Below are 22,032 nucleotides of genomic sequence, written 5' to 3'. Positions count from 1 at the left end.
AAGGGGGTGGGCAGCCCTCGGGGTCCCCTTGTCACCCCGCAGCCACAGGAGACCCTGGGGTCCTGCTTCCCCGGAGACGCAGGACACGGTGCAGGAGCAGGTGGTGTGTAAAAATTTATTTTGATGTCGAGAACAAACCTCCTAAAAAAGGTATGGCTTTGCCAGACACAGACTGGTGCCGGGTACAGGGTCGGACCACCAGACACGGGCCTGGCTAGCAGAGCCATGTGCGGTGGGCTCGGGCAAGAAGTGACATGGAAATACCAGGGAGGGGGCCCTGGCAGTGCCCTGGCCCACGGCCAGCAGCGAGCAGGATGGCAGCGGGTGCCCCAGTGGCTCCAGCACAGGCAGGGACACCTCATCCACTGGCAGGATGGTGGCACCACCCTGGGACTGGCCCCCTAAGAGATGCCGGCTGCCGTCCAGCAGACTCCTTGATCCTTCCCCTGGCTCCAGGGCACGATAAAAAAAGTTTCAACAGACAAAACATACAGAAAAAGCAGCTCCATCTCCAGTTGTTACCTGGGCGCTGCCTGCAAATGAACCTAACCCCGGCGCGTGCTGGAAAAGAGCTGGTGGGTGGGAGCCAGCACAGGCTGGCCTCGCTCTTTGGGGCTCTGGCCCCAGATTTGTGCTGAGCTGAAGTCACAGCAGCTGCCCAGCAGCGAACGGCGGCTGGAACGTGGGTGGGGGAAGAGGGGAGAAAGAGCTTCTAGTCACGCCAGGAGATGCGAAGCCCAGAGCCCCGCACGCTGGGACAGCCCGAGAGCAGGCAGGGCCCCGCCGAGGGGACAGCAGGACAAGGGGCACCGGCCAGCGTGGGGCACTGCCGGGGAAGGGCTCGCAGCCTGGGGGCTGGGAATACTGGGAGCCGTGGATCCCGGGGGCCAGGAGGGAAGGGGAGGAGGGCAGAAGGGCTGAGAGGCCGGCACGCCGCAGGACTCCCAAGTATTTTTTTGTGCAGAAACAAGAGAGGAGGAGCTGGGGGGGACAAGTCCTGGGTATTGCTCCCTCCCCTCTTGCTGCGCGGGGCTGGGGGCTGCGGCCGCAGCATCCCAACAGGAGGGGCCAAGAGTGACCCCAAAACCCAGGGGCTTGCGGGGTGTAAGCGCCTGGCCCTCCACGGCCACCTTTCCTAGAGCTGGCCGAGGGAAACGGGGACAGGGATGGGGGGTGGGTCCCAGGGGGCTGAAGCCGTGAGCTCATTCAACAGCTCTGCTGCTGCTGGAGCCCCCAGGGGCTCCAGGAGTGTTGCGCCCCCCCCCCCCCTCAAATTGAGGGCACCAGCACAGCCCTCCGGGGAGGGGGATGTGCCCAGCCCAACAGATCTTGAAACACTCATGTTTGAGCTTAAAAACAAACGTTAAAAAAAAAAAATTAACAGAATAAAATGTGAGGGTGCTCCTCCAGCTGCTGGTGAGGTGGAACCCCGTCCCAGCAGAGCTGCCTGGCCCCCACTGGGCAGGAGCCATGTGGGATCCATCCTGCTGGTGGTGGGAAGTCTGGTTTCACTGGTCCTGCAATCCAGGCTGGGGGAAAGGATTTCCCACCAGAGACCAGCTTGAGGCAGGGCGCCTCAGCGGGGTGTCACTGGGGCCGGGGAGGCTGGTGTCACGGTGGGGGGACGGGGTGGGGGGGTGTGAGTGACTCTCATTTGTTCTTGGCTAGCACGCGGTACAGCGTGAACCCTACCAGAGCGGTCACCGCGGCCCCCAGAGCCACCCGGAGCCAGAAGGACGCGGCGCCCAGCTCCACGGCGTTCAAGTGGCTGCAAGGAAAAGAAAAAAGAGAGGAGGCCAGTGAGGCGAGGTGCACAGAGACGGCCAAGCTCCCCCGCCAGCGCCTCCACCCCAAGGAGGGAGAGGTTGGGGTGTCCCCGGAGGGGGGGGGACACAGAGGGTGACCACGGGTGACGCAGCCCAGCAGAAAGCAGAGAGCACCAAGAGGCCCAGCGTACCCGCCCCCGCCAAACCCAGCGCCGGCTCCCTGCCCCGCCGAGGGGACAGATGTGCCTTCACCCTCCCCTGCTCTGGAAATAGCACACCCACACCTCAATAATTAGTACGAGCAAGGAGGTATGTATCTGCCTTTCTAGGTCAAGCTGCTTTTACAACTCCAAGTGCACCAAGACCCAGAGGTGGATGCAGGTGGAGACGCTGGCACAGCCAGCGACACCGAGGGAAGGGGCCCAGTCCTGCCCAGGCGTACACATTCCCTTCCTAAACACATGCTGTCCTGCATCAACGTGCTCCTCTCCGAGGAGAAAAGACACATCCATTATTCATCCTCCACTAAATCAGGGGAGAACAGCCAATCCCTGGCCCTCCATTACGCCGTTATTTATTTATACCACATACCCTAAGATATATTAAGAATATTTAAATTTTAATACTGCAGAGGGGGGGGAAAAAAAAAAAAAGTGTCAGCTCTAAAAATAAAGTTGTTGATTGAAAAGCAGCTAGAGGGAAAACCACTCACTAGTAATCCCATCCTGTCTTCCAACGCACCCACACGTTCTCCCCGGGAGGGCTCTGCCCCCGGCGCTGTGCCGACCCTCAGCTTTCAGCCCCTGGGGCAGAGCGATGCCAAGCACAGACACATCTTTCTTCCCAGATCCTCCCTCAGCGCCCGGGCCGGCCCGGCTGCCCACTGGCCAGCCCCTTTCAGGTAGGGTTCCTTCCCAAGGCAGGCTGTGTGAACAGAGGTCTCGCTTCACTGACCTCTTTTTCAGTCTGATCCACCTCATCAGGAGAAAATAGCTGCCACCCCCTCTCTGCGCGCCTTGGCAAACTAGGCTGGGTACTCCAGCATTTTTTATCTTAGGCTTCAAAAATAAAAAAACTCCTGTGGCAAGCTCTATCTAATAAATCTGCCAGAGAGACACGTAAGGCAGAAGAGAGCCGAGTCCCCTCTGCCCTCTCCGAGCAAGGGAAGAAGTGGCCCTTTTGTTTCAGTTATTTGTATGAACAGATGACACCCAAGAGAGAAACCAAACCGAAAGCAGCGCAGCGGTGGCCGGGTTTGGACACAGCCCCCCTGCCCCCGAGCTCTGCTCCCAGCCGACAGCCCCCTCCACGCGGATACTAACGGGAAGGTGGCGGCGGTGGCCAGCTTGGTGTATACGGTGGTGCTGGGCGGTCCCTGGCTGTGGCAGGAGAAGAGGAAGGGCGGCGGGAGGCAGTGCTTGTAGCAGAACTCGGCGGGAGAGAGCCCGGGCTGCTGACCGGCTTCTGGCAGGTCTGCCTTGGAGGCCACGAAGACGCAGGGGATCTGGCTGTCCATGTAGTGTTGCTGCAGAGACAGGGAGGAGTCCCAGCGAGGGGTCAGCGAGGAAACCCCTGGGAGATGTGGGGCTGAAGTCCCGCAGGGCCCCTGCCAGCTACCTTATAAATACTGGCACAGTAGCTGAAGGATCTGGGGTCGCTCAGGTCATAGATGAAGCAGGCGACGTCGCAGGCCGCGTCCGACGGCTTCACGAACTTCGTGTCGGTGCTGACCTCATACAGCTGGGGCAGGAGGGGAAAGAACGCGTGGCACAGCGCCGTCTCAGGGAGACTGGCTGCTTCTCACCCCAGCACTCAGCCTGTGCCGGCACGACCGCAGTCACAGCCCAGCCCTGCTGCCAGCCAGACACAGCGGTGATTCCCTCTTCTCCCTGACTTACTATAAGGTACTTTTCCTGGCCGTTGACCTGCACTGTGTTGATCACGTAGAGGGATGGCTCTCCTGGGTTCTCCCTCTGGGCCTGCCACCGATGAAAACACCGTTTCAGACAGCAGGGAGCAAGAGCAGGGAGAGCGTTTCACACTGCCCCGAGCCCCTGTGCTCTAACAGCCACTTGAAGGCCAGCTGGCGCCTGCCACGAGACGCGGGGCCGCTCGTAACACGCAGGGAAAAATCAGCATCACCTTGGTGAGATCGGGGAGATACGGCTGGCCCGGGGAAGGCACAGCCCCCTCCAGATCCTCGGGGACAAGCAGAGGGAGCGAGCCCGCTGCCTTAGGCAAACTCAAGGACGCAAGAGCCACAGCAACCGGGCACCGCCGGCACGGAGCGGGGTGCGAAGCCCTTTGCTGGGACGCTGGGGCCTGGCCGTGGGCAGGGAGGTGCTGTCGGGCAGCAGGTCACTCGACAGCCTCACGGCTCTGCCTCCTGCTCCGCCGCGGCGCGGCCGGCGAGGGGAGCAGCCACTCACCGCGAGGCTCCTGCCGAGGAAGGCCTGCAGGAAGGCGGACTTGCCTGCGCCCCTGGCTCCCAGCACCTTGCAGAGGAAGACGTTTCTCTGGGTCTGGCCTTTCTCCAGGTCAATCCTCTTCTCCCGGGTCACTGGCAGGAGAGAGGCTGGATGAGCGAGAGGAGGGACCTGACCAGCGACAGGAGGGGAGGGCATAGCCGTACCCGTGAGGGCTTGTGTCTGGGAGTCCTGCTCCGAGAGGATGGGGTAGCCCAGGTAGCCCAGGCACTCCAGGCAGTGCCGCACATCCAGGTAAGCCACGAGCCTGGAGAGACAGAGCGCAGCGGGAAGCCGACGGGGTCAGCAAGGGCTAGGTGATGTGACCAAAGGCGGGGGGGGGAGAGGGACTGAGCTTACGTCCACTGGCAGAGGAATCCATGCAGGGAAAGCAGGCCTTTATCAGTGGTGCATACCGTGTTGTAGAGCTCGGGGCCCCAGGGCACGCAGGGGAAGACGCTGAAGAAGTTCTGCAGCTCTGCGGGCGAGAGGGCTCCGTCCTGGTCCTGCCAAAACAAAGGCAAGTCAGCAGCTGAGGCAGGACACAGCCCGTGCACACACCGCCTGCTCTCTGCACCACACCGGGTGTTGTCAGGGTCTAGGAAGGGTCACAAGCCGCCCTGCTCACCGCTACAGAATGATGGGGATGCTTTCAATGGCAGAAATCAACTGCAAACAAGGCCAGAGCTGCGTGCAGAGAGCCCGTGCCCCGGGGACTCCCATCACTGCACGAGACAGGCCGATTCTGCTCTGTGATTGCTGCAATTCCCCCTGGCCAGAGCTGCCGCTCCCCAGGTGCACATCACCATCTGAATAACTAGTCCAAGCACGCCCAGGCGATGCACCCCCCTCTCCCGCTCTCCAAAGAGCCAGAGCGTGGCACAAATCCGCCGTTTTCTCTCGCTCTCTCCGGCCTGGCACCCCTTCCACAGGGCTGGCAGCCATGCGGAGCCTCGTGCCTGGGCGGTGGCTGCAGGCCAGCAGCTGTGCCCGCTTCCCCTGCCACCCCGCGCGCTGCACCCAGGCACTGCAAGGGGCTACGCCACTTTGATGTTAACTTAGTCCCATCCCCTGAAGGCTCAGACTTTCCCGGCTCTTCTTTGGTCCAGGGTAGTGACCACAACCCCACACCCTCGGCACGTCAGACTACCTACAGCTCGCTGTGACCACCTCCTGCTCCCAAAGCCTCGGCAGGAAGCCGTGAAGGGAGCGCTGTGGCAGAGCAAAGCCCTTCACCAGCTCCACGTCTGCTCCCTGGATCGGAGCGGGTGGACAGGAGGGCAGCTATGCCCCAGCGCGCGGGCCCAGCGGAGCATCCCCTCCCCAGGCAGCTCCCCCCCGCGCGCTGTCCCCCCACCTTGTCGTGCTTCTCAAACAGCCGCTGCAGGAACTGGTAGCCCAAGTGGTTGAGCTCCGTGGAGCAGCCGGGGGGAAGGCGGAACCTGTCAGAACAGACCCCAGTGAGCTTCCTCAAGCCCCAAATGAAGGGCAGCGGGCGAGCGGGTCTTTGGCCAAGCCAGATCTCACCCAGAGCACACAGCTCCCCACTCCCTCCCTGCTCAAGGCCAGAGGTTGTCACCAGGCCTGGCTGCTCCTCGACACACACCCCCAAACCCCCCTCCCCCCGCCTTGTTTTGGGGAGAAGCCCTTGAGGGTGCACAGCGGCCTCTTCTCAGCACATCCGCGCTGCCCAAGCAGCCAGGGAGACGATGTAGCCCTCGCTCTGCCTCATGCCCAGGGCTTCTGTAGGGCACAGCACTGGCCCCAGGCTGCCTTCCACCAGCACAGGCCCTGCCTGCTGTCTGGGGAGAGGATGAGGCGGCTCACAAGCCAAACCCTTTCATTACTGCCAGATCACCACCTCCGGGGTGGCAGGGAGCAGAGAAGAGGCAGCAGCTGCAGAATCAGCCTGGAGGGGTTATGCTGACAGCTCACTGCTCCTGACAGCCATTCTGCCTCAGCTCAGGCAGACAGAACAGCCTTCAAAAAACCTTTTTGCTGGTCAGGGACAGGCCTTTCATTCCCCACCTCCATGCCCACCTACATCAGAGCCAGCAGCAGTCAGCAGCTCCACACCCCATTGTATTTGTCGCCAACCCCACGCGTCAGCTCCCACCCACAGGGGAAGGTGAGGAGCACGAACCTGACCACGAGCTCCGGATTCAGCCTCGGCTGAGGAACGCAGTAGAGCCCAGGGTGCAGAAAGGAGCCAGCGAAGGGGCTGGGGAGCCCCAAGTTGTGCACCACGGGGATGTCACACCCTGCCCGCCCCACTCCACGGCAGGATACTCACTGTGGGTAGAGATAGTCATCCGTCAGCGTCAGCTCATCGTCGTACCCGAAGCGCCGAAGGATGGTCCAGGTGGTCTCGTGCCGGCCCCTCTGGATGAAGAGCGTGTTGAGGAAGAGGAAGCCTGCAGGAGAGATCAGGTGGGTGAGACAGAGTGGGGCCAACCGAGCACTCTGCCTCAGGGATTCACTCCTCGGGACCATGTTTTCCCTGGGAAAACAGGCTCTTGGACAGAGAGCTCTAGGAGCCACAGCAGGCTCAGGTTTGCTTTGACAAGAGGGACTAATTAAGCTTGGAATGAGAGCCACAAGGCTCAGCCCGAGGACAGGGCCCCTCCATCCCTCGCTGGGAAGGGGCACGGAGCCCCTGTGCTGTTACCATTCAGTGTCAGGCCGTTGTCCTGCACCCCGTCTGTGGTGTTCTTCCACACAACCATCTTCACGTCCTCCAGGGCCTGGGGAGCCAGTGGGTTTCCAAAGCAGGATTTCTACCTCCCAAGAGAAAGAAGGTCACTGTCAGCAAAGCACACAGACAGCACAACCCTCTTGTCTCGCCAGCATCCCTCTCCCCAGGGAAGGGGGCAGTGTTTCTAGGAGAGGAAATCCACCCAGCTCAGGGATTACTGCCTTAAACCCTGACCAAACCCCTGTTCCTCAGCATCCCGATAAATTATGACTCTCAACATCTCCAGAGCCTCCTGCTCTTCCCACTGCAGAGCAAACTCAACCCACGCTTAGGGAAGATGGAAGACCTGCGGATGCCCATGTGCTCAGTGATGCACTCTATGGTGCTTTGGTTGTGCTACAGCAGAAGTACTGAATGCAAACAGGATGGCTGGGTTAGGAGAGGGGCAGCCTTTCTGCCTGGTGTTGGAAGGAAAAGGGACCCCAGGGGCTTTCCAGAAGGGCCTGTGGAATATCTCAGCTCTGCAGCCAGCCCTACCTGGAAGTAGTTGAGTTCATCATCACTAAGGATCTGGTTGTTATCCTGGTCTGAGAGGCTGAAAATCCGGGTCAGTGCTCGTGCACACGCAGGTTTCAGCTGCAAGGGACCAACCATGGTGACAAAAACAGGGCATAACCTTCAGCCTGGCTCTTCCCCCTAAACCTTCATGCGCAGAGGGGCTCCCTTCCTGCACTGGCTGGGAACACGGTCCCAGCTAGGCCAGTACCGCAGCCACCTTGGAGCTGGGAGTCAGAAGCAGGACAGCCCACAGGGGGGTTTTCTCCTGGACCCTTCCCACCATGACTAACACGGGCTGGAGCATGAGGGCTTCTGCTCCAACATGCCCCTGGCCCTTGCAGATCTCTCTGGCTGTGCTGAGCACAGGAGATGGGTGCTTCTTCCTTGTTCTGGCTGCGTCAGCCCAAACTTTCCAAACTCTCCACCCTCCCACTCAGGGGCAAAAGCACAGGGACAAAGCAGAGCGCTGTGATGGGAAGGAGACTCTGTGAGCAGTGCTTCCTACCTGCTTCTCCTCTGGGTCGTAGAGGGGGGCGGTGGGGTGCAGCACAGCTTTCTGGGCGTAGTAGAAGAGCTCAGAGATGTTCTTGAGGTTCTTGGCAGAGCACTGGGGATTCAAAGGAAGAGACAGACCTGTGATCAGGGAAAGGGCTGGTGATGAGGTGCAGAAGGAGGGTGATAGGAGGTCCCTGAGCCAGATAAGTTGTGCACCAAAGCAGAGAGCAGGGTTTGTCCACCATTAGGGAAAAAAAAAAAAAAAAAAAAAAAGGGAAATCTCCTGCTCATGCTCTGGCTTTGCTGCGCCCATTCCACAGCCCCCAAGCCAACAGGGGCTGCACATTGCTCCAACACCAGTTACAGCTAAAGAGCTGGAGTGGGCAGACACAAGCCCACTCCCTGTGAGGAAGACAAAGGGCAGCAAGACTAAAGCACAGGCCCTCAAGACCCAGATAGGGGTAATTTTGCAGAGCAGTATTAGCAGAGCAGATCTCCCCAAGAACGAAGGCTCCCTGACTCCTACCCCTCAGGGGGAGCTTTGCAGAAATCCTCGTTCCCTCACCTCCACACAGGTCTCAATCTCTGAGAACTGGTTCATGATGGGCAGGATGACATCCATGGAGCTCCCCACCTGCAGGTCGGACTTGTTTCCCACTAAAATAATGGGGATCCTGGAGAAGAAAGATGGAGTGTCAGAGAGCATGAGTGAGGCCACCCCTCTCCTGGTTTTGGCCCTGCCCCAGCCACACGTGCTTGCAGGCAGCGGGCTGGGGAGCCTCCCCACCCTCCTCCACAAGGTCCAGAGCAGCTTTCCTGCCTCCCACGGCTGGGAGCATCCATCTGGAGAAACAGACTGCCTGATCCCGCTTATGCTTTCACCCAGCAACAATATGTTCAGGAGCCTTTAATCCAGCACAGCAGCCTTCTGTCTAAGCAATCCACACACAGATTGCGTCTTCTGTGCTCCCATACTCCCTTGGCAGCCTCCTCTCCTCTCCCTGACTGGCTAAGAGGAGATCAAGGGGGGAAGGAGCCCTCTCCTGTGGCCCTCTGCCTCGGTTAGATCTGCGAGGGAGAAAAGCCCCCGTGTTCTGCTACAGGTGGTCTGGTCACAAGCCACAAAGCTGGTTTGATCTCAGTAACCACGGGAGACAGCGAGGGTGGTGGGTGCCCCAGAGCCCCCCAAAATCCCCCCAATTCTGCGTCCGCGGACCACGGCACGCATGGTACCTGCAGGCCTTTTCAACTCCACCGTTCACCATGGGGATCCACTTTGTGCGAATCTGAAAGGCGAGCACAGGGAAAGGCCCGTCAGCGCAGGCTGGGGAGGGAGAGGCAGCTCCCAGCACAGGCGCCGCAGCAGTCAGCAGGGCCCTGCAGCCATCTGCTCCCCGGCATTCCCCCGCACCAGCAGGCAGAGCAGACCCAGGGATGCTGGATGCCAGCAGAAGGATGTGACAAGCCCGTTGCCCCCCAGCACATGAGGACAACAGCCAACATGGGAGCAAGCTCGGGTTGTGCTCAGCTTCTGCTTGCAGGGGGGGTCTCAAACCCCAAATCCTCCCCGTAGGGCTAGGGGGCATCAGTACCCACCCACACCAAAAAGCCAGGGCAGCATGGAAGGACCCAGTTCTGGGAACCCCCTCCCCTCCGGTGCTGCTGGCAGAGCGGGGCCTCTCCGGGCTCTGGTGGGGCAGCCGTTACCTTCTCGATGGTGGCCTCCTTAGTGACATCGTACACCACGCAGACCACGTTGGCCTGCAAGAGAGAAGTGGCAGAGGGGAGGGTGAGCGAGGGTCCCTGCGGCACACTCACGGCAGTGGGGAGGCTGGCCGAGCCCGAGGCACAGCCAGGCAGCTCCGGCCCCGCACCGAAACCGGCAGCTGAGCAGGCGCGAGCGTGCACCCGTACACGCAGCCCTCCCACAGCAACAACTCGCCCGCCGTCAACACGAGGCTCTACCTCGGGCTGCTCGGGGCTAAGACCGGCTCCTCTGCTTCGGGAGCTGCCGCGAGCACACCTGCCTCCACGCCCGACACCCCGGTTCCCCGCTCTCACACCTCACTGTCCCTCCGTGACGGCTCTGCCCGTGCCGGGCCGTGGCGGCTGCCCTCCTCCCCTCCCCGACACCAATGCTCTATTTGAAGCAGACTGGAAGGATCACTGGCCCTTTCAGGAGAGAGTTTAGCACTAATCCCAAGGACATACAAGGGTTTAGGAAGGATTTCCTGGAGTCATTCTAAGCTCCTGTATACTCTTGCTGTCTGGGTGGAGGGAGCAGGACCCGTGTACTCGCTAGCCCACCTCCTTGGCTGTTAGCCACCGAGGTGAAGAGATTAAATAGCTTTGCTCACATGAGCTACGCAGAGGAGAGACAGTTTTATTATCCATAATCAAGAGGTCTTCCTCTGTGCAGAGCTGAGGTTAATCCCAGGGCTGAGAAGAGCAGCTGGGCCCACCCCAGCCAGCCAGCTGGATTATTCCTCCGTGTCTGCTTGGAGGGACACGGGAGCCCAACAGCTTCATCAGGCAGCCACAGGGACCTAATGCAGGGAGCAGGGGGGCCTGGCCCAAGCGCAGTAACTGCTTCTCGCCTCTTCCGAGTCCGTTGGGAAGATCCCGATGCTAAGAGCACATCATCTGCTCAGCAGCCTCCTCCACCTCCCGGCGGGCAGCGAGCTGCTCCCCACCGCTCTCCTTCTGGAGGCCTCCCCGGAGGGCTAGGACAAGCCACGCACAACGGCTTACAAGACAGAGGAAGATTAAACAAGCCACTAAACAAACTGATAGCGTTAATCCACAGATAAGCAACCGCCTGTACACCTCTGGTATCTAACAGGGAGAGCGAGCAGGCACGTGTCAGCCGCCAGCCGAAAGGCCACGGGCACCGCAGCCTGTCCCACACCACCCCCCGCCCAGCCCCACTCACCTTAGCGATCTCCTCCTGCAGCTCATCCTCCGTCTGCTCCGACTCTGAAAGGGGAAGAGAGCCGTCACCAGCTGCCCCGGCAGTGGGGATCCCTTCCCACTGCCCTCAGCCAGGGAGTGAGGCGGGACAGGGCCCTACCTGAGTAGTCCACTATGTGTGTGGGGACCTTCTCAGGGGTGACATCAGCCGGGATCGTGATCTCCTCCGCGCGAGGAGGCACCTGCAAAGCCAGCAGACTCTGGTCCAGCCAGCCGTGCTGAACGCAGCTGGGTGAACGGGTGACGAGGGACTTCAGATCCCAACGCAGCTGCTGCCCAGCGCCCTCCCGGACAGGGTGGGATGAGCTCCAGGCCACGGACCACCAAGCTGCAGCCACCGCCGCGGCTCGCTCCGCTCCAGCCCACACAGCCACCGTCCCTGCAGTGAAACCTCTGACCCCCGCCCAGCCCCAAGCCCTCCCTCGAGACACAGCTCCCGATATTAGCCCTCAGCACTCCCCCCACTCTCTGGCCTGACCTCTTGGCAGCTGGGAGAAGCGCTAAGCTGATTGTCCAAGCTTTGCTGCGAGAGCACGGGAAGGTGCGCGGAGCTGGTTCTCCACTGAGCTGGTGCTTCCCAGTGCAAACGTTGCAGAGGGCACCATGTGCTCACGGGCAGCAGGAGAAGCTGCCTGATGGCACGGGACAAACATACCTGGACAGAGTGATCCCATCTCCCTACCCAAACTGCAACTGGACAGCGAGTCACTGAGCCGGGGGCTCTGAGCAGCGTGCACAGGCAGGCTGGGTGCTGCTCCTCGCAGACAGCCCAGCTCAGAGCGCCGGGCCCGTCTGCAGACACATGCAGGAGGTCAGGGAACGCAGCTCTGCCCCTTCCAAGGGCTCTGTGCCACCCTCAGTGCAGCAGTACCTACACCTCTCCCCGGGGAAAACACCATTTCAGCTGGAGCTCTGTGCAGTCCTCACAGTCTTAAGCTCACCTGAACGAGTGTGTGGCTGTCACCAGTCCCCACGGAGCTGTGGGCGCCTCCCAGACCCACCCACCTCAGGCCGGTGCCACTCGGGACAGAGCTGTCCCACCGCTGGCTGGCAGGGCACCCAGCGAGGGGGGCCGGGGCTCCCCCCACTCACACTCACCTCTTCAGGGAACTCCTCGCCCACCAGAGCCATGATCAGAGATGTCTTCCCCACCTGGGCTAGGGAAGAAAGGGAAGATGTTAGAGCAGGACACGGGCCGGGGGCAGCGGCAGCCACGAGTGGAGCCCGCAGCCTGTTTCAGCCCGGCCCACCCGCGGCAGGGAGCCCACGAGAAGGGCCCCGCGGGGCTGCCGTGGCGGGTAGGAAGCAGCGCAACCGGAGCCATCACGGCGTGTGCGTGGACGGACACACATACACGCGTCGCCCGCCCCGCCAACCTCCCCGGAGGCCGCGGTCACGGGCAGACCTGGCCGCTCCCCCACAGACGAGACCCTCCCGGTGCCGAGGGTGGTCCCCGGTCGATCCGGAGGATGCGGGATGCGAGCGCTACCCCCACCACCCGCCTTACCCTCCCCCAGCAGCAGGATCCTCACGTCCCGCTTCATGGCGGCACCTCCCCCCCCCCCCCCCCCGGCTTCCGGCCGCACCAGCGAGCGGCGGCGCAGAGCGGCGCGGCCGGAGCGGCGCCCCCTGGCGGGCGGGGCGGGGCGCAGCACCCTCAGACCTCCCGGCTTCAGTTTTCCATGTTTTATTAACAAAAAAAAAAAAAAAACAAACAACCAACCAAAAAAAAACCCGGCAAATGGAGCCGTAAAACACATAATCCCGCAACCGCCCGGGCCTGGCCTGCGGGCCCACCGCGGCCTCCAGCCCCTGCAACGCGTCGGGGGAGCAGAAGGCGGGGCTGGGGCCTGGTCGGGGCCGGAGCCGGGGCCTCGCCCGGGCGCCGGGGCCGCCGCCCGCCGGGGAAGAGCCGCCGGTCCCGGGGAGCCCCGGCTCAGCCTCCCCCGAGCTCCCAGAGCAGGACGGCGCTGTGGGAGGCCGTGAGGAGGCGGCAGCCGGAGGGGGCAAAGCGGCAGAGGTGGACGACGTCGTCATGGCCGGCGTAGTCCTGCGCGTTGCTGGTGGGGCAGCGCAGCAGCCGCAGCAGCCGTTCTGTGGGGAGAGGAGGGGGCTCAGTGCCAGGGGAAGGAGGCTCCACCGCCACGGGGCTTGTTCCTGCCAGGAGCACCCTTCCCAGCCACCCTCTGGGCCTTCTCACCCCGGCTGAGTTGTGCTGAGTGACAGGGGACAGCTTCTTGCGGAAGCAAGCAGGCAGTTAACAGCTGGTAACGGGGAGGGAGCATGACAGGGCAGCTCCACGCTGCGTGTCAGACTGTCACACTGCAGCAATGGATGTGGCAGCACGCGTTAGCGCAGCTCTGCTGTCTCACACACCCCGCCCCAAAGCGCCTGGGACTGGGCTGAATGGGTGCCCCGTGGCTCTGGGGCAGGCACGGAGCGAACCCTGTGCTCAGGAGCTGCTGTCAGAACGGGATGGACCTAAGTGCTGCCTCCCCAAGCAGATACAAACAGCTACAGGAGCAAGGCGTCCTTGCCAGGACAAGGGTGCTGATTGTCCCCGTGCTGCGGGAAGGTCCCTTCTGCCTCCTAGGCTGTAGCTCACACAGCCACAGAGATGAAGATAGCCTGTAATCCCAAGAAGTCATTTGAATGACAAATCTTGCTCGCTGACAAACATGACTGAGCTCACGCATCTCATTTCTGACCTAGGAGTCTCCCAGAGCTTTCTCCTTGCCTGACATACACCCTGCCTGCAGTGCCAGGGTCTGAGGATATGGGCTGGTGTATGTGCACATCTCTCTCGTTTAAAGGAAAAAGGGCGCTTGGTTTCCCCCGCCTCACAAGAAGGGGAGATCCCTCCTCACTGAAGGCAACCTGGGGACAAGGCAGCCTGGGCAGCAGGGCCCACAGCACCCTCCGGTACTCACCACCGAAGCCGACAGCCATGAAGCGTGCTGCAGGAGACAGGCTGAGCGATGTGGCGAAGTACGGCAAGGAGATCTTCTCAACTACCTGCGTTCCAGCAAGAGAAACACACCAACCCCTCAGAAATGAGAAGGCAGGAGACCAGAGCTGCTGCTGTGACAGCTGTTAGGAGGGTAAGGGGTTCCTCTCAAAGGGAAGGCTGACAGAAGCACAGCATCTCGGAAACATGCCAAAGGCATCGATTTTCCAGAGGAGACTCCACTCATTGATTTAGACACTGTTAGTGCTCCTGAAAGCAAACGCCTTCCCCTCCAGTCGGGTGGAAAGGCGGCAGGGTGGCAGCCAGGACTGGCAGCCTGCCCAGATGCAGCCCGAGGCAGGGGCAGGGTCAGACTCGGGAGTTTGAGATGAAAAGCTGTTGCCCTGAGCAGCTGCTTGCCTGAGCCTGCCCTGCACCTTTAGACTTGGCTTTACACGCAGAGCGGCACTGCCTCCTCCCCGCTGCACCTCATTCAACGTGGCCACGGCTCTGCAGCGGCAGAGGAGCGCCCGCGCCGCCCTGGCAGGGCACGAGTACCTGTTTCTTGTGCAAACTGTAAAACAAGGCTTCCTTCTGCATCCCAAAGCCGACGTAGACAAGGGTACCGGGTTCCCAAGGGCAGAACGCGGCCAGGCTGGGTGGCAGGCTGCTGAGACCCTGGTGAGGGAAACCAAAGGAGACAAAATTGAGGCTAGCTTCTCCAGCCTGACCCAACACGGTGGGGGACAAAAGGAGAGCACAGAAGGACACCAGCCCTTGGGCTGCGGGTGTCTGAGCAGCGAGAAATTAGTACGATGGAGGCTGTTTCCTCCGTCTTGTGTTGCCATCTCAGACGTGCTCATGGCAAAGCAAGGAGCAACCACACACTGCCATGGAAACCTGAAGCAAATTGTTGACTCTCATAAGAGCAGGACACATGAGGGTCCAAAAGGTTGCATTTCCACTGAGCCATTGTTGCTACACGGGCTTGAAGGTGAGATTGGGCTATGGATGAGTTTAATACATGAAAATAGGGCCCAGAAGATAGATCTTTGTTAGTGGATGCAAGATTAATCCTGCTGCTGTTCACTGTGGGGAGACCTGTAGTGGGTTTCCTTCATGGAGAGGAAATCCATTGTTTTGGAAGCAAACAGAAGAAATACTGACAGAACCCAGGTGCTGTATGGGTCTGGACAGTGCTTGGCCCTGGGGGTGGCAGGCTGAGGCACCACTCAAAAGACCCGGCTCCCTTATGCATGCCAATGTGACATGCACCAGGGACCATCTCCACGTCCTCCCTGATATAAACCCTCCTCCCTTTCTAGCAGGTGTCCTGCTGCCCACATCTCACACCTGGGATGGAGCCAAAGGGTGCTGCAAAGCATCACAGACACATAGGGCTACAGTACTTGGCTCTATGAACCCATCACTGGGCTCCTGGCACTGAATATTCATGCTCTTTGGGAGCGTCAAAGTTAGCAGCATGCTTATAATCGGGTCTCCCTTCTGTGCACCGTGCTCACTGCCGCCTGTGCTCTGTTTTGCATAGCAGAGGGGTGGCAGCTCTTTGCAGATGCAGTTTTTGACTCCCGATGCTTACAAAGCCGGTGCTTCCTGGCGGTTAGGCACTGCTAACGATTCCCGCTGCCTTTCGACACACAAGAAGGTGCATTAACAGGATAGTCTACAAGCAGCAGAACTAACGAAGATAACTTTCCTAAGCACACACTCTCTTTGTGGCCCCGTCCCACCCAGAGCCTTGAGGCATCCGCCCCCCTGCAGCTCGGCTGGTGCCGAGGCCTGTGCCAGGAGCAGGCAGGGGCTGGCAGCGCCACGCTCACCTCGGGGCCGGCAGGAGCTGGGAAGCTGAGCCAGTCGAGGAGCTCGCATTTATCCTTCGGCCAGTCGGAGGCCCAGACGCTGACCCGCCGGTCTGAGCTGGTGGCCAGCCAAAGCTCGCCTCCTTCCACCCCAAAGTCGCGATACTACAGAAGATAAATGCAACGCTGTGACCCTGGCAGTAGAGAAGCTTTAGAGAAAGCTGCCACTAGAGCTAGCGTGGGGCAAGGAGTTTGTGGGAACACAGGCCTCATGCTGTAGGGGATCGATGCCAGGATTAACCTTCATTTGGGCAGTGTTTAAAGTCACTTAGAATAAAATAGGACAAGGAAGCCACAGTATTGGAACTGGCAGCACGCTCTGGGCTGAGAGCCCCAGCAGAAGAGGCTGCTGGAGGAGGAGCAAGTGCCTAGCCTGAACGGCACAGATCTCTTCCCTGGGATGCCCTCTGGATCTACACATCTCCTAGGGGAGTGCTTGCACATACCATGTGTCACCTAACAATGTCCTTCACCTAAAACTGAGAAGGAACACCTAAGTCTAGAATTACCAGGGAACACAACCTTGCAGCATGGATGATTCTGAAGCCTGAGAACTTAGGCAAAATTATTCTCATTTCCACTGTGCAAAGGAAAAAGACTCTCTATGAAGAGAAGGACAAAGGAGGTGCTAAAACTGTCACCCTGCTGCCCAACCAAGTCTTCCTAGCTCCACAGAGAAACTGTACAAAGAGCCAGCTACACACAGCAGGCCAGGCTGCCAAGGAACGACTTGGGAGAAAGCACACTGAGCCCTTTCTTGTGGCTAAAAGCTCACAGCACGGGCTGCTTTCAAGGGCTGTTGCTCTCTGAGAGCCTGCAGTGCAGGCAAATGTCACATCTGCGTGTTGTGTGTCTCCAACAGTCACCAAAGGTCCCCCTGCCCTCAGGTACAGCCTTGCTCAGGGTTGCACCTGCAATGCTCGTGGCTTTACCCCACCAAAGACATCCCTGGAAAAACTGAACAGAAGCTACTGGAGGGGATGGGGGCCCAAAGAGGAAAGGCGAGGGACAATAAAGCAAACTCACTGACCCACCCAGCCATGCTGCTGCTGCTCCCCACAGCTGTGCAGTGACACGTGGGGGACTTGCTCCCGCACAGCACCAGGGCAGAGGCTGAGGTCTCACCTCCTTCCTGGTGCACTGGAGAACAGTGATGGGGGAGCCTCTGTGGTCAGAGAGGACGTGGATGGTCATTCCGGTGTGAGGGCTGCTGACAACCACGAGCCCATCCTTGCCCCCCGATATGATCATTTCTCCTGTGGACAGAGGAGAGAAAAGAATGGGACACTTCTTGTAGGAGAAGAAAAAGCCCACAGGATGAAGGTCCAAGATAGTGGGATACTGGTGTCCCAAAACACTGTGAAAGGCTGGGAACATCTGAATCAAGGGCTGGGTAAAAGGAGATGTCAGAGACATCCACTAAAACACCACACTGAAGAAATGCCACTGCAGATTGCAAGCAGGAGGACACAAAGGAACGCTTCTTGTACCCAAACCCCTTTGTTATACCATTGCCAATATACCTCCTGTGTCCCATTTACACATGCTCAGCTGGCAGAGCTACCACAGCTCATTGAGACAAGTTCTCTGGCTCTCCCTGGCTCCAGGTTTTTGGGCAGGTCACCAGTATGTAGAGCAGCTGGAGGTCAGGGTAACCCAGGCTCAACCTCGGGGTGCTCCCTGAGGCAAGGTCTCCCCACTGTTCTACCAGGCAGCCTCACCGTCGGTGGAGTAGGTGATTGCTGTCACTGCAACGGCATGGGGGTGCATTTTCAGCTCCATCTCTGTCCTGGAGATGCTGAACACACGGATGGTGCCATCGCTGTACCCTGTCACCACATGCTGGCTCTCAGCTGCCCACGTGACGATGGGATGAGGCTCCCAGGCCAGGCACTGGCAGCTCTGCAAAGCAACCAGGGCAGACACCCCATGACACAGCGAAGTCAGCAGGATTGTGCAATCAAGCGCACTAAAAGCTCCACCTGCAAGTATTTCTCCAGCTTTAGCCTATTCCATGAAGACACAGCAGTCCCTTGCAATCCCAAGCCCTCTACCAAGAGGAAGAGATTGACGTACCACAAACAATTACCTGGTTGAGCACCTGGAACTGTACCACCAGCTCCATGCTGCCCAGAGACCAAATCCTCACGCTGCCGTCTTCCCCGCACGTCGCACAGTGTGTCTCATCAGGGCTGAAGCACACTTCGGTCACCTGCAGCAAGAATGGAGCTGGGGAACAGGGGCCCTACAAATGCCACCGGCTGGAGGACATCAGCTCCTCTGCCCTCTCATCCCACAGGACCCCTCTCATGGGAGACACCAGATGAGAAGCCCCGGATATAAAAGAAGGTGGCGTGCTTTGGTTTTGTCCTTAATCTTAGGCTTACAACTAGGCTTGTGATGGAAATGAGTAAACCTAATCCCAAAGCTAGGACTGGGCACTATGCAATGTAGGCATACCTTCTACCATTTGAAATCTTTTTTCTGTACCATAAAGACACCCCAAAGCCACAGCAAAATTCAAACTAGTCATTCTTCACACCCCTCTAACCTTGTTCTTGTGGCCACTGATTAGGCGGATACTTGTGCTCTCCATCCAGTTGATGTACCACAGCGTTCCTGCCGTGGTGCCCACAATTCCCATTTCGAGGGAGTCGTCAAAGGCTGCACTGACTATCGTCCCATCGAGGGTGATCTCATGTTCTAGCAGGACTGAGCTAGACCTGGAGGACAGGAGGATGCAAGAAGGACTGGCTCAAGCTGTTGGAACAGCCACTCTGCCTCCTTTAAATGCAATCTTCAAATGAGCCTGCTCACATATTTGCAGCTAAATGGTTCAATGAGGGGCTCTTGTGCATTGAACAGTGATTACTGTTGCATATACAGTGCAACCATCTATTTTAGGAAAGAAAGAAAGACAGTAAGGGATGCAACAGTGCGAGGGAAGAAACAAAGGCAAAGTATTTTCACTAATTCTCTTAAAAGAGTTCCTACAAATCACCAACACAAACTTCAGGCACGATAAACTCCACCCATTTCCAGTATTAAGAGGGTTCAGCTACCTGTGGCAAAAATTCAGTCAAAAGATCCAGACAGAAAGAATCAGTAGTGACGGGATGGAGAGGAAAAGCTAAGGATGAGGAGCAACAGGAGCAGTGTGGTTGCAGGCAGAGCCAGTGTCTGTCTGTGAGAAGCCACCTCTCAGACAGGTCCTGGGAGCTGCCAGATGAGGGGAAGAGCATCTCCAGAGCACGGCGAGCCGGGGGCGAGCACAGCTGGGGCCACGACCTCCTACCTGGCGTCGGGACCCTTCAGCCTCAGCTCCTGCACGGCGGCCACTGCCCACAGCCGGATGCGTTTGGTGTTGCTGCCGCTCACCAGCCTGTTGCGCCGACACACCAGCACACCTGGGAGGCCACAGGGGAACGAAGGGCACCCGTGAATATCCACCACCCCTCTCAGCCGTCACCCAAGGTGTGCTCCTGACAGCTGGGCCACTGATTCATTCGGGAAGGGCAGCGGGGGTCTTTTACAGCCCGATACCCAGCGTTTTTACAGACTGGAGATGGACCCTCCAGCTCTGACGAGGAAACCCAGGGAAACCCCGATCCATTGCCACCCCACGCATCTTATATCCGACTTTTCTAAGCACAGCTGAAATCAGAAGCCTGCAAGCTCGTTGCTCTTCTTTCCTAATGAGTTCCCATGGAATTTGTTACAGCCCTGACAGGTGTCTGGGGCATTTGCACCCACCAATCTCGCCCTCATCAGCCTCCCACGTCATGAAGCAGCAATTAGTCTCGGTGTCCCACACGCAGATTTGGCCTGAGTTGGTCCCACTATAAAGAAGAGTGTCGGCACCGTAACAGAGAGAGGTCAGCTCCACCGGCCCTAACACGTCTGGGGCAGGGGCTCGATGAACCTGCCGGAGTGCATGAAAGAGAAACATCAGAAAGAATATGGTACTCGCCTACAAGGGGAAGAGTAACCCTTCTCCTACCCTCAACTCATGCAGTTAATGCATCAAATACGACTGAAAGCCACTCATGGCCAGCCAACGTCATTTCCCTAAGAGAAATCATCAGGTCTCACAGACCTGTGGGGGCAGAGCCTCCACTGCATTCACCAGGGGCTTGGAAAAGAAGTCAAGAGATGCTGAACAGAAATTTTAAAAGGTAAAACCGAGGTGTACCTTGAGGTTGACATCAGCTCCCTGCTGCTCCAACAGCCAAAACATCATGGCTCCCTTCCCCACGCAGGCCAGTTCTCTGTGAGAAAGAGGACTAAAAGCCATGTCATGGACTGGCTCCGAGATACAAATCGACGACATGAGTTTGTAAGTGTAGGTATTCCACAGAGCAATGGTTTGATCGCTGTAGTCCCCTAGGTAGAACATGAAAGACAGTAGGAGGAAATTCTGCAGCCCCGGGATGCTCGCAAGCACGCACGCATCAGCTGTGTCACTCCCCTGTCCAGTTGTTTGGGGACAGCTGCTGTGAACACCATCCCAGGCATGGACACGGCTCCTTCCGTGCTCAGCAAAAGCTGCACGACATGATGGGTCCTCATCTGAATCGAGGACAGATATAACTGGCCCAACACCTCGTGCTGGAGGCTGCAGAAAATCTGGCCCTGCAGTGGGGTCTGCAGCCAGCGTTTGGACCAGCTGATGGCTGGCATGTGTATTGGGCTTGCGTGGCAAGGGTTTGGTAGCCAGGGGGCTGCAGGGGTGGCTTCTGAGGGAAGCTGCTAGAAGCTTCCCCTATGCCTGATGGAGCCAATGCCAGCCAGCTCCAAGATGGACCCACTGCTGGCCAAGGTCATCAGCGACAGTGATAATGCCTCTGTGGATAACATATTTGAGAAAGGGGAAAAAAAACTGGGGCAGAGCAATTGCAGCAGGAAAGAGGAGTGAGAATATGTGAGAGATCCAAATGTGCAGACTCCAAGGTCAGTGAGGAAGGAGGGGGAGGAGGTGCTCCAGGCACCGAAGCAGAGATGCCCCTGCAGCCTGTGGTGAAGGCCGTGGCGAGGCAGGCTGTGCCCTGCACCCAGGGAGCTCCACGGGGGAGCAGATTCCACCTGCAGCCCGTGGGGGACACCACGCCGGAGCAGGGGGGTGCCCAAAGGAGGCTGTGACCCCGTGGGAAGCCCACGCTGGAGCAGGCTCCTGGCAGGACCTGTGGCCCCGTGGAGAGAGGGGCCCACACTGGAGCAGGTTTGCTGGCAGCACTTGTGACCCCATGGGGGACCCATGCTGGAACAGTTCATGAGGAGCTGCAGCCTGCAGGAAGAACTCATGTGGGAGAAGTTTGTGGGGGACTGTCTGCCGTGGGAGGGACCCCACGCTGGAGCAGGGGAGGAGTGTGAGGAGTCCTCCTCATGGGGAGGAAGGAGCGGCAGAAGCAACGGGTGATGAACTGACCACAACCCCCATTCCCCGTCCCCCTGCACTGGTGGGGGGGAGGAGGGAGAGAAACTGGGAGCAAAGCTGAGCCTAGAAAGGGAGGGGGGGGGGGGGGAAGGCGTTTAAAGATTTATTTCTCATTACCCTACTCTGATTTGATTGGCAATAAATTAAGTTACTTTTTCCCAAGTTGAGTCTGTTTTGCCTGTGACGGTAATTGGTGAATGATCTCTCCCTGTCCTTACCTCCACCCACGACCCGTTTGTTTTATTCTCTCTCCCCTGTCCAGCTGAGGAGGGGAGTGACAGAGCAGCTTTGGTGAGCGCCTGGCATCCAGCCAGGGTCAGCCCACCACAGCGTGGTAAGGCTTGCGGCAGGCAGATCAGGTTTTCTGCTGTTTCTACTCCATACCTCCACGTATGCCCCACACAAGCCCTCCAGTGATGCTGTGCACTCAGGGCTAACAACAGTCCTGAAATAAGAAAGGGATGTCACCTTTGCTGAGGTCAAAGCTGAGATGGGAGCAGCCTTTAATGGAAGCCACCGTATCTGGGTGGCAGCAGAAGGCACTGCCCTTGCTGATGGCCAACATGCCCAGCTCCCAGACAGCTCTGGAGGACAGTGCTCTCCTGCTGCCTTTCCCACGCTCCACAAGCTCAGTGGAGACTTTCGGCTCCTCTCAGCACTGCAGCCCAGACCAGAGCTGGAGGAGGAGGACTCCTCTCCCACGCTGCTCTGTGGAAAGCACAAAGCTCTCTTTCTCTCCAGCAACGCTTGATTTTTGACAAGGGCAGACTCACCAGCCCAGAGAGAGTGTATTGCCTGCTCCACAGGTCCTCTCTCATGCAA

The 22,032-nt window shown here is 58.9% G+C and overlaps 1 protein-coding gene across 4 annotated transcripts in view; it reads right to left on the bottom strand.

The window, feature by feature from the left end:
- Nucleotides 1–101: 101 nt before the first annotated feature.
- The window catches only part of LOC104368223 (mitochondrial Rho GTPase 2), a 43,666-nt gene continuing 21,735 nt past the window's right edge, over nucleotides 102–22,032 (bottom strand). The window contains exons 32-59 of one of the 4 annotated variants that reach the window (XM_042798571.1): nucleotides 19,969–20,159; nucleotides 19,530–19,698; nucleotides 19,072–19,183; nucleotides 18,328–18,499; nucleotides 17,866–17,988; nucleotides 17,498–17,678; nucleotides 16,902–17,032; nucleotides 15,738–15,881; nucleotides 14,455–14,574; nucleotides 13,880–13,964; nucleotides 12,048–12,106; nucleotides 11,050–11,131; nucleotides 10,912–10,955; nucleotides 9,687–9,740; nucleotides 9,213–9,265; nucleotides 8,545–8,653; nucleotides 7,990–8,091; nucleotides 7,464–7,562; nucleotides 6,900–7,008; nucleotides 6,525–6,645; nucleotides 5,589–5,673; nucleotides 4,592–4,737; nucleotides 4,399–4,499; nucleotides 4,196–4,326; nucleotides 3,665–3,745; nucleotides 3,384–3,506; nucleotides 3,089–3,291; nucleotides 102–1,768 (exon numbers count right to left, since the gene is read on the bottom strand). In XM_042798571.1, coding sequence (XP_042654505.1) covers nucleotides 1,651–1,768; nucleotides 3,089–3,291; nucleotides 3,384–3,506; nucleotides 3,665–3,745; nucleotides 4,196–4,326; nucleotides 4,399–4,499; nucleotides 4,592–4,737; nucleotides 5,589–5,673; nucleotides 6,525–6,645; nucleotides 6,900–7,008; nucleotides 7,464–7,562; nucleotides 7,990–8,091; nucleotides 8,545–8,653; nucleotides 9,213–9,265; nucleotides 9,687–9,740; nucleotides 10,912–10,955; nucleotides 11,050–11,131; nucleotides 12,048–12,106; nucleotides 13,880–13,964; nucleotides 14,455–14,574; nucleotides 15,738–15,881; nucleotides 16,902–17,032; nucleotides 17,498–17,678; nucleotides 17,866–17,988; nucleotides 18,328–18,499; nucleotides 19,072–19,183; nucleotides 19,530–19,698; nucleotides 19,969–20,159 — 3,248 coding nt within the window. In that variant the 3' untranslated portion in view covers nucleotides 102–1,650. Of the gene's footprint in view, nucleotides 1,769–3,088; nucleotides 3,292–3,383; nucleotides 3,507–3,664; nucleotides 3,746–4,195; nucleotides 4,327–4,398; nucleotides 4,500–4,591; nucleotides 4,738–5,588; nucleotides 5,674–6,524; nucleotides 6,646–6,899; nucleotides 7,009–7,463; nucleotides 7,563–7,989; nucleotides 8,092–8,544; nucleotides 8,654–9,212; nucleotides 9,266–9,686; nucleotides 9,741–10,911; nucleotides 10,956–11,049; nucleotides 11,132–12,047; nucleotides 12,107–12,354; nucleotides 12,373–12,456; nucleotides 12,503–13,879; nucleotides 13,965–14,454; nucleotides 14,575–15,737; nucleotides 15,882–16,901; nucleotides 17,033–17,497; nucleotides 17,679–17,865; nucleotides 17,989–18,327; nucleotides 18,500–19,071; nucleotides 19,184–19,529; nucleotides 19,699–19,968; nucleotides 20,160–22,032 lie in introns of those variants that run through there. The other 3 variants (XM_033001571.2, XM_033001570.2, XM_033001572.2) reach the window with 3 other exon arrangements.

Source organism: Tyto alba, unplaced genomic scaffold, assembly GCF_018691265.1.
Source record: "Tyto alba isolate M040663 unplaced genomic scaffold, T.alba_DEE_v4.0 Super-Scaffold_28, whole genome shotgun sequence".
Classification (NCBI taxonomy): Eukaryota; Metazoa; Chordata; class Aves; order Strigiformes; family Tytonidae; genus Tyto; species Tyto alba.
Note: the sequence above shows the minus strand (reverse complement) of the source record. Positions and strands in the feature narration are given on the sequence as shown.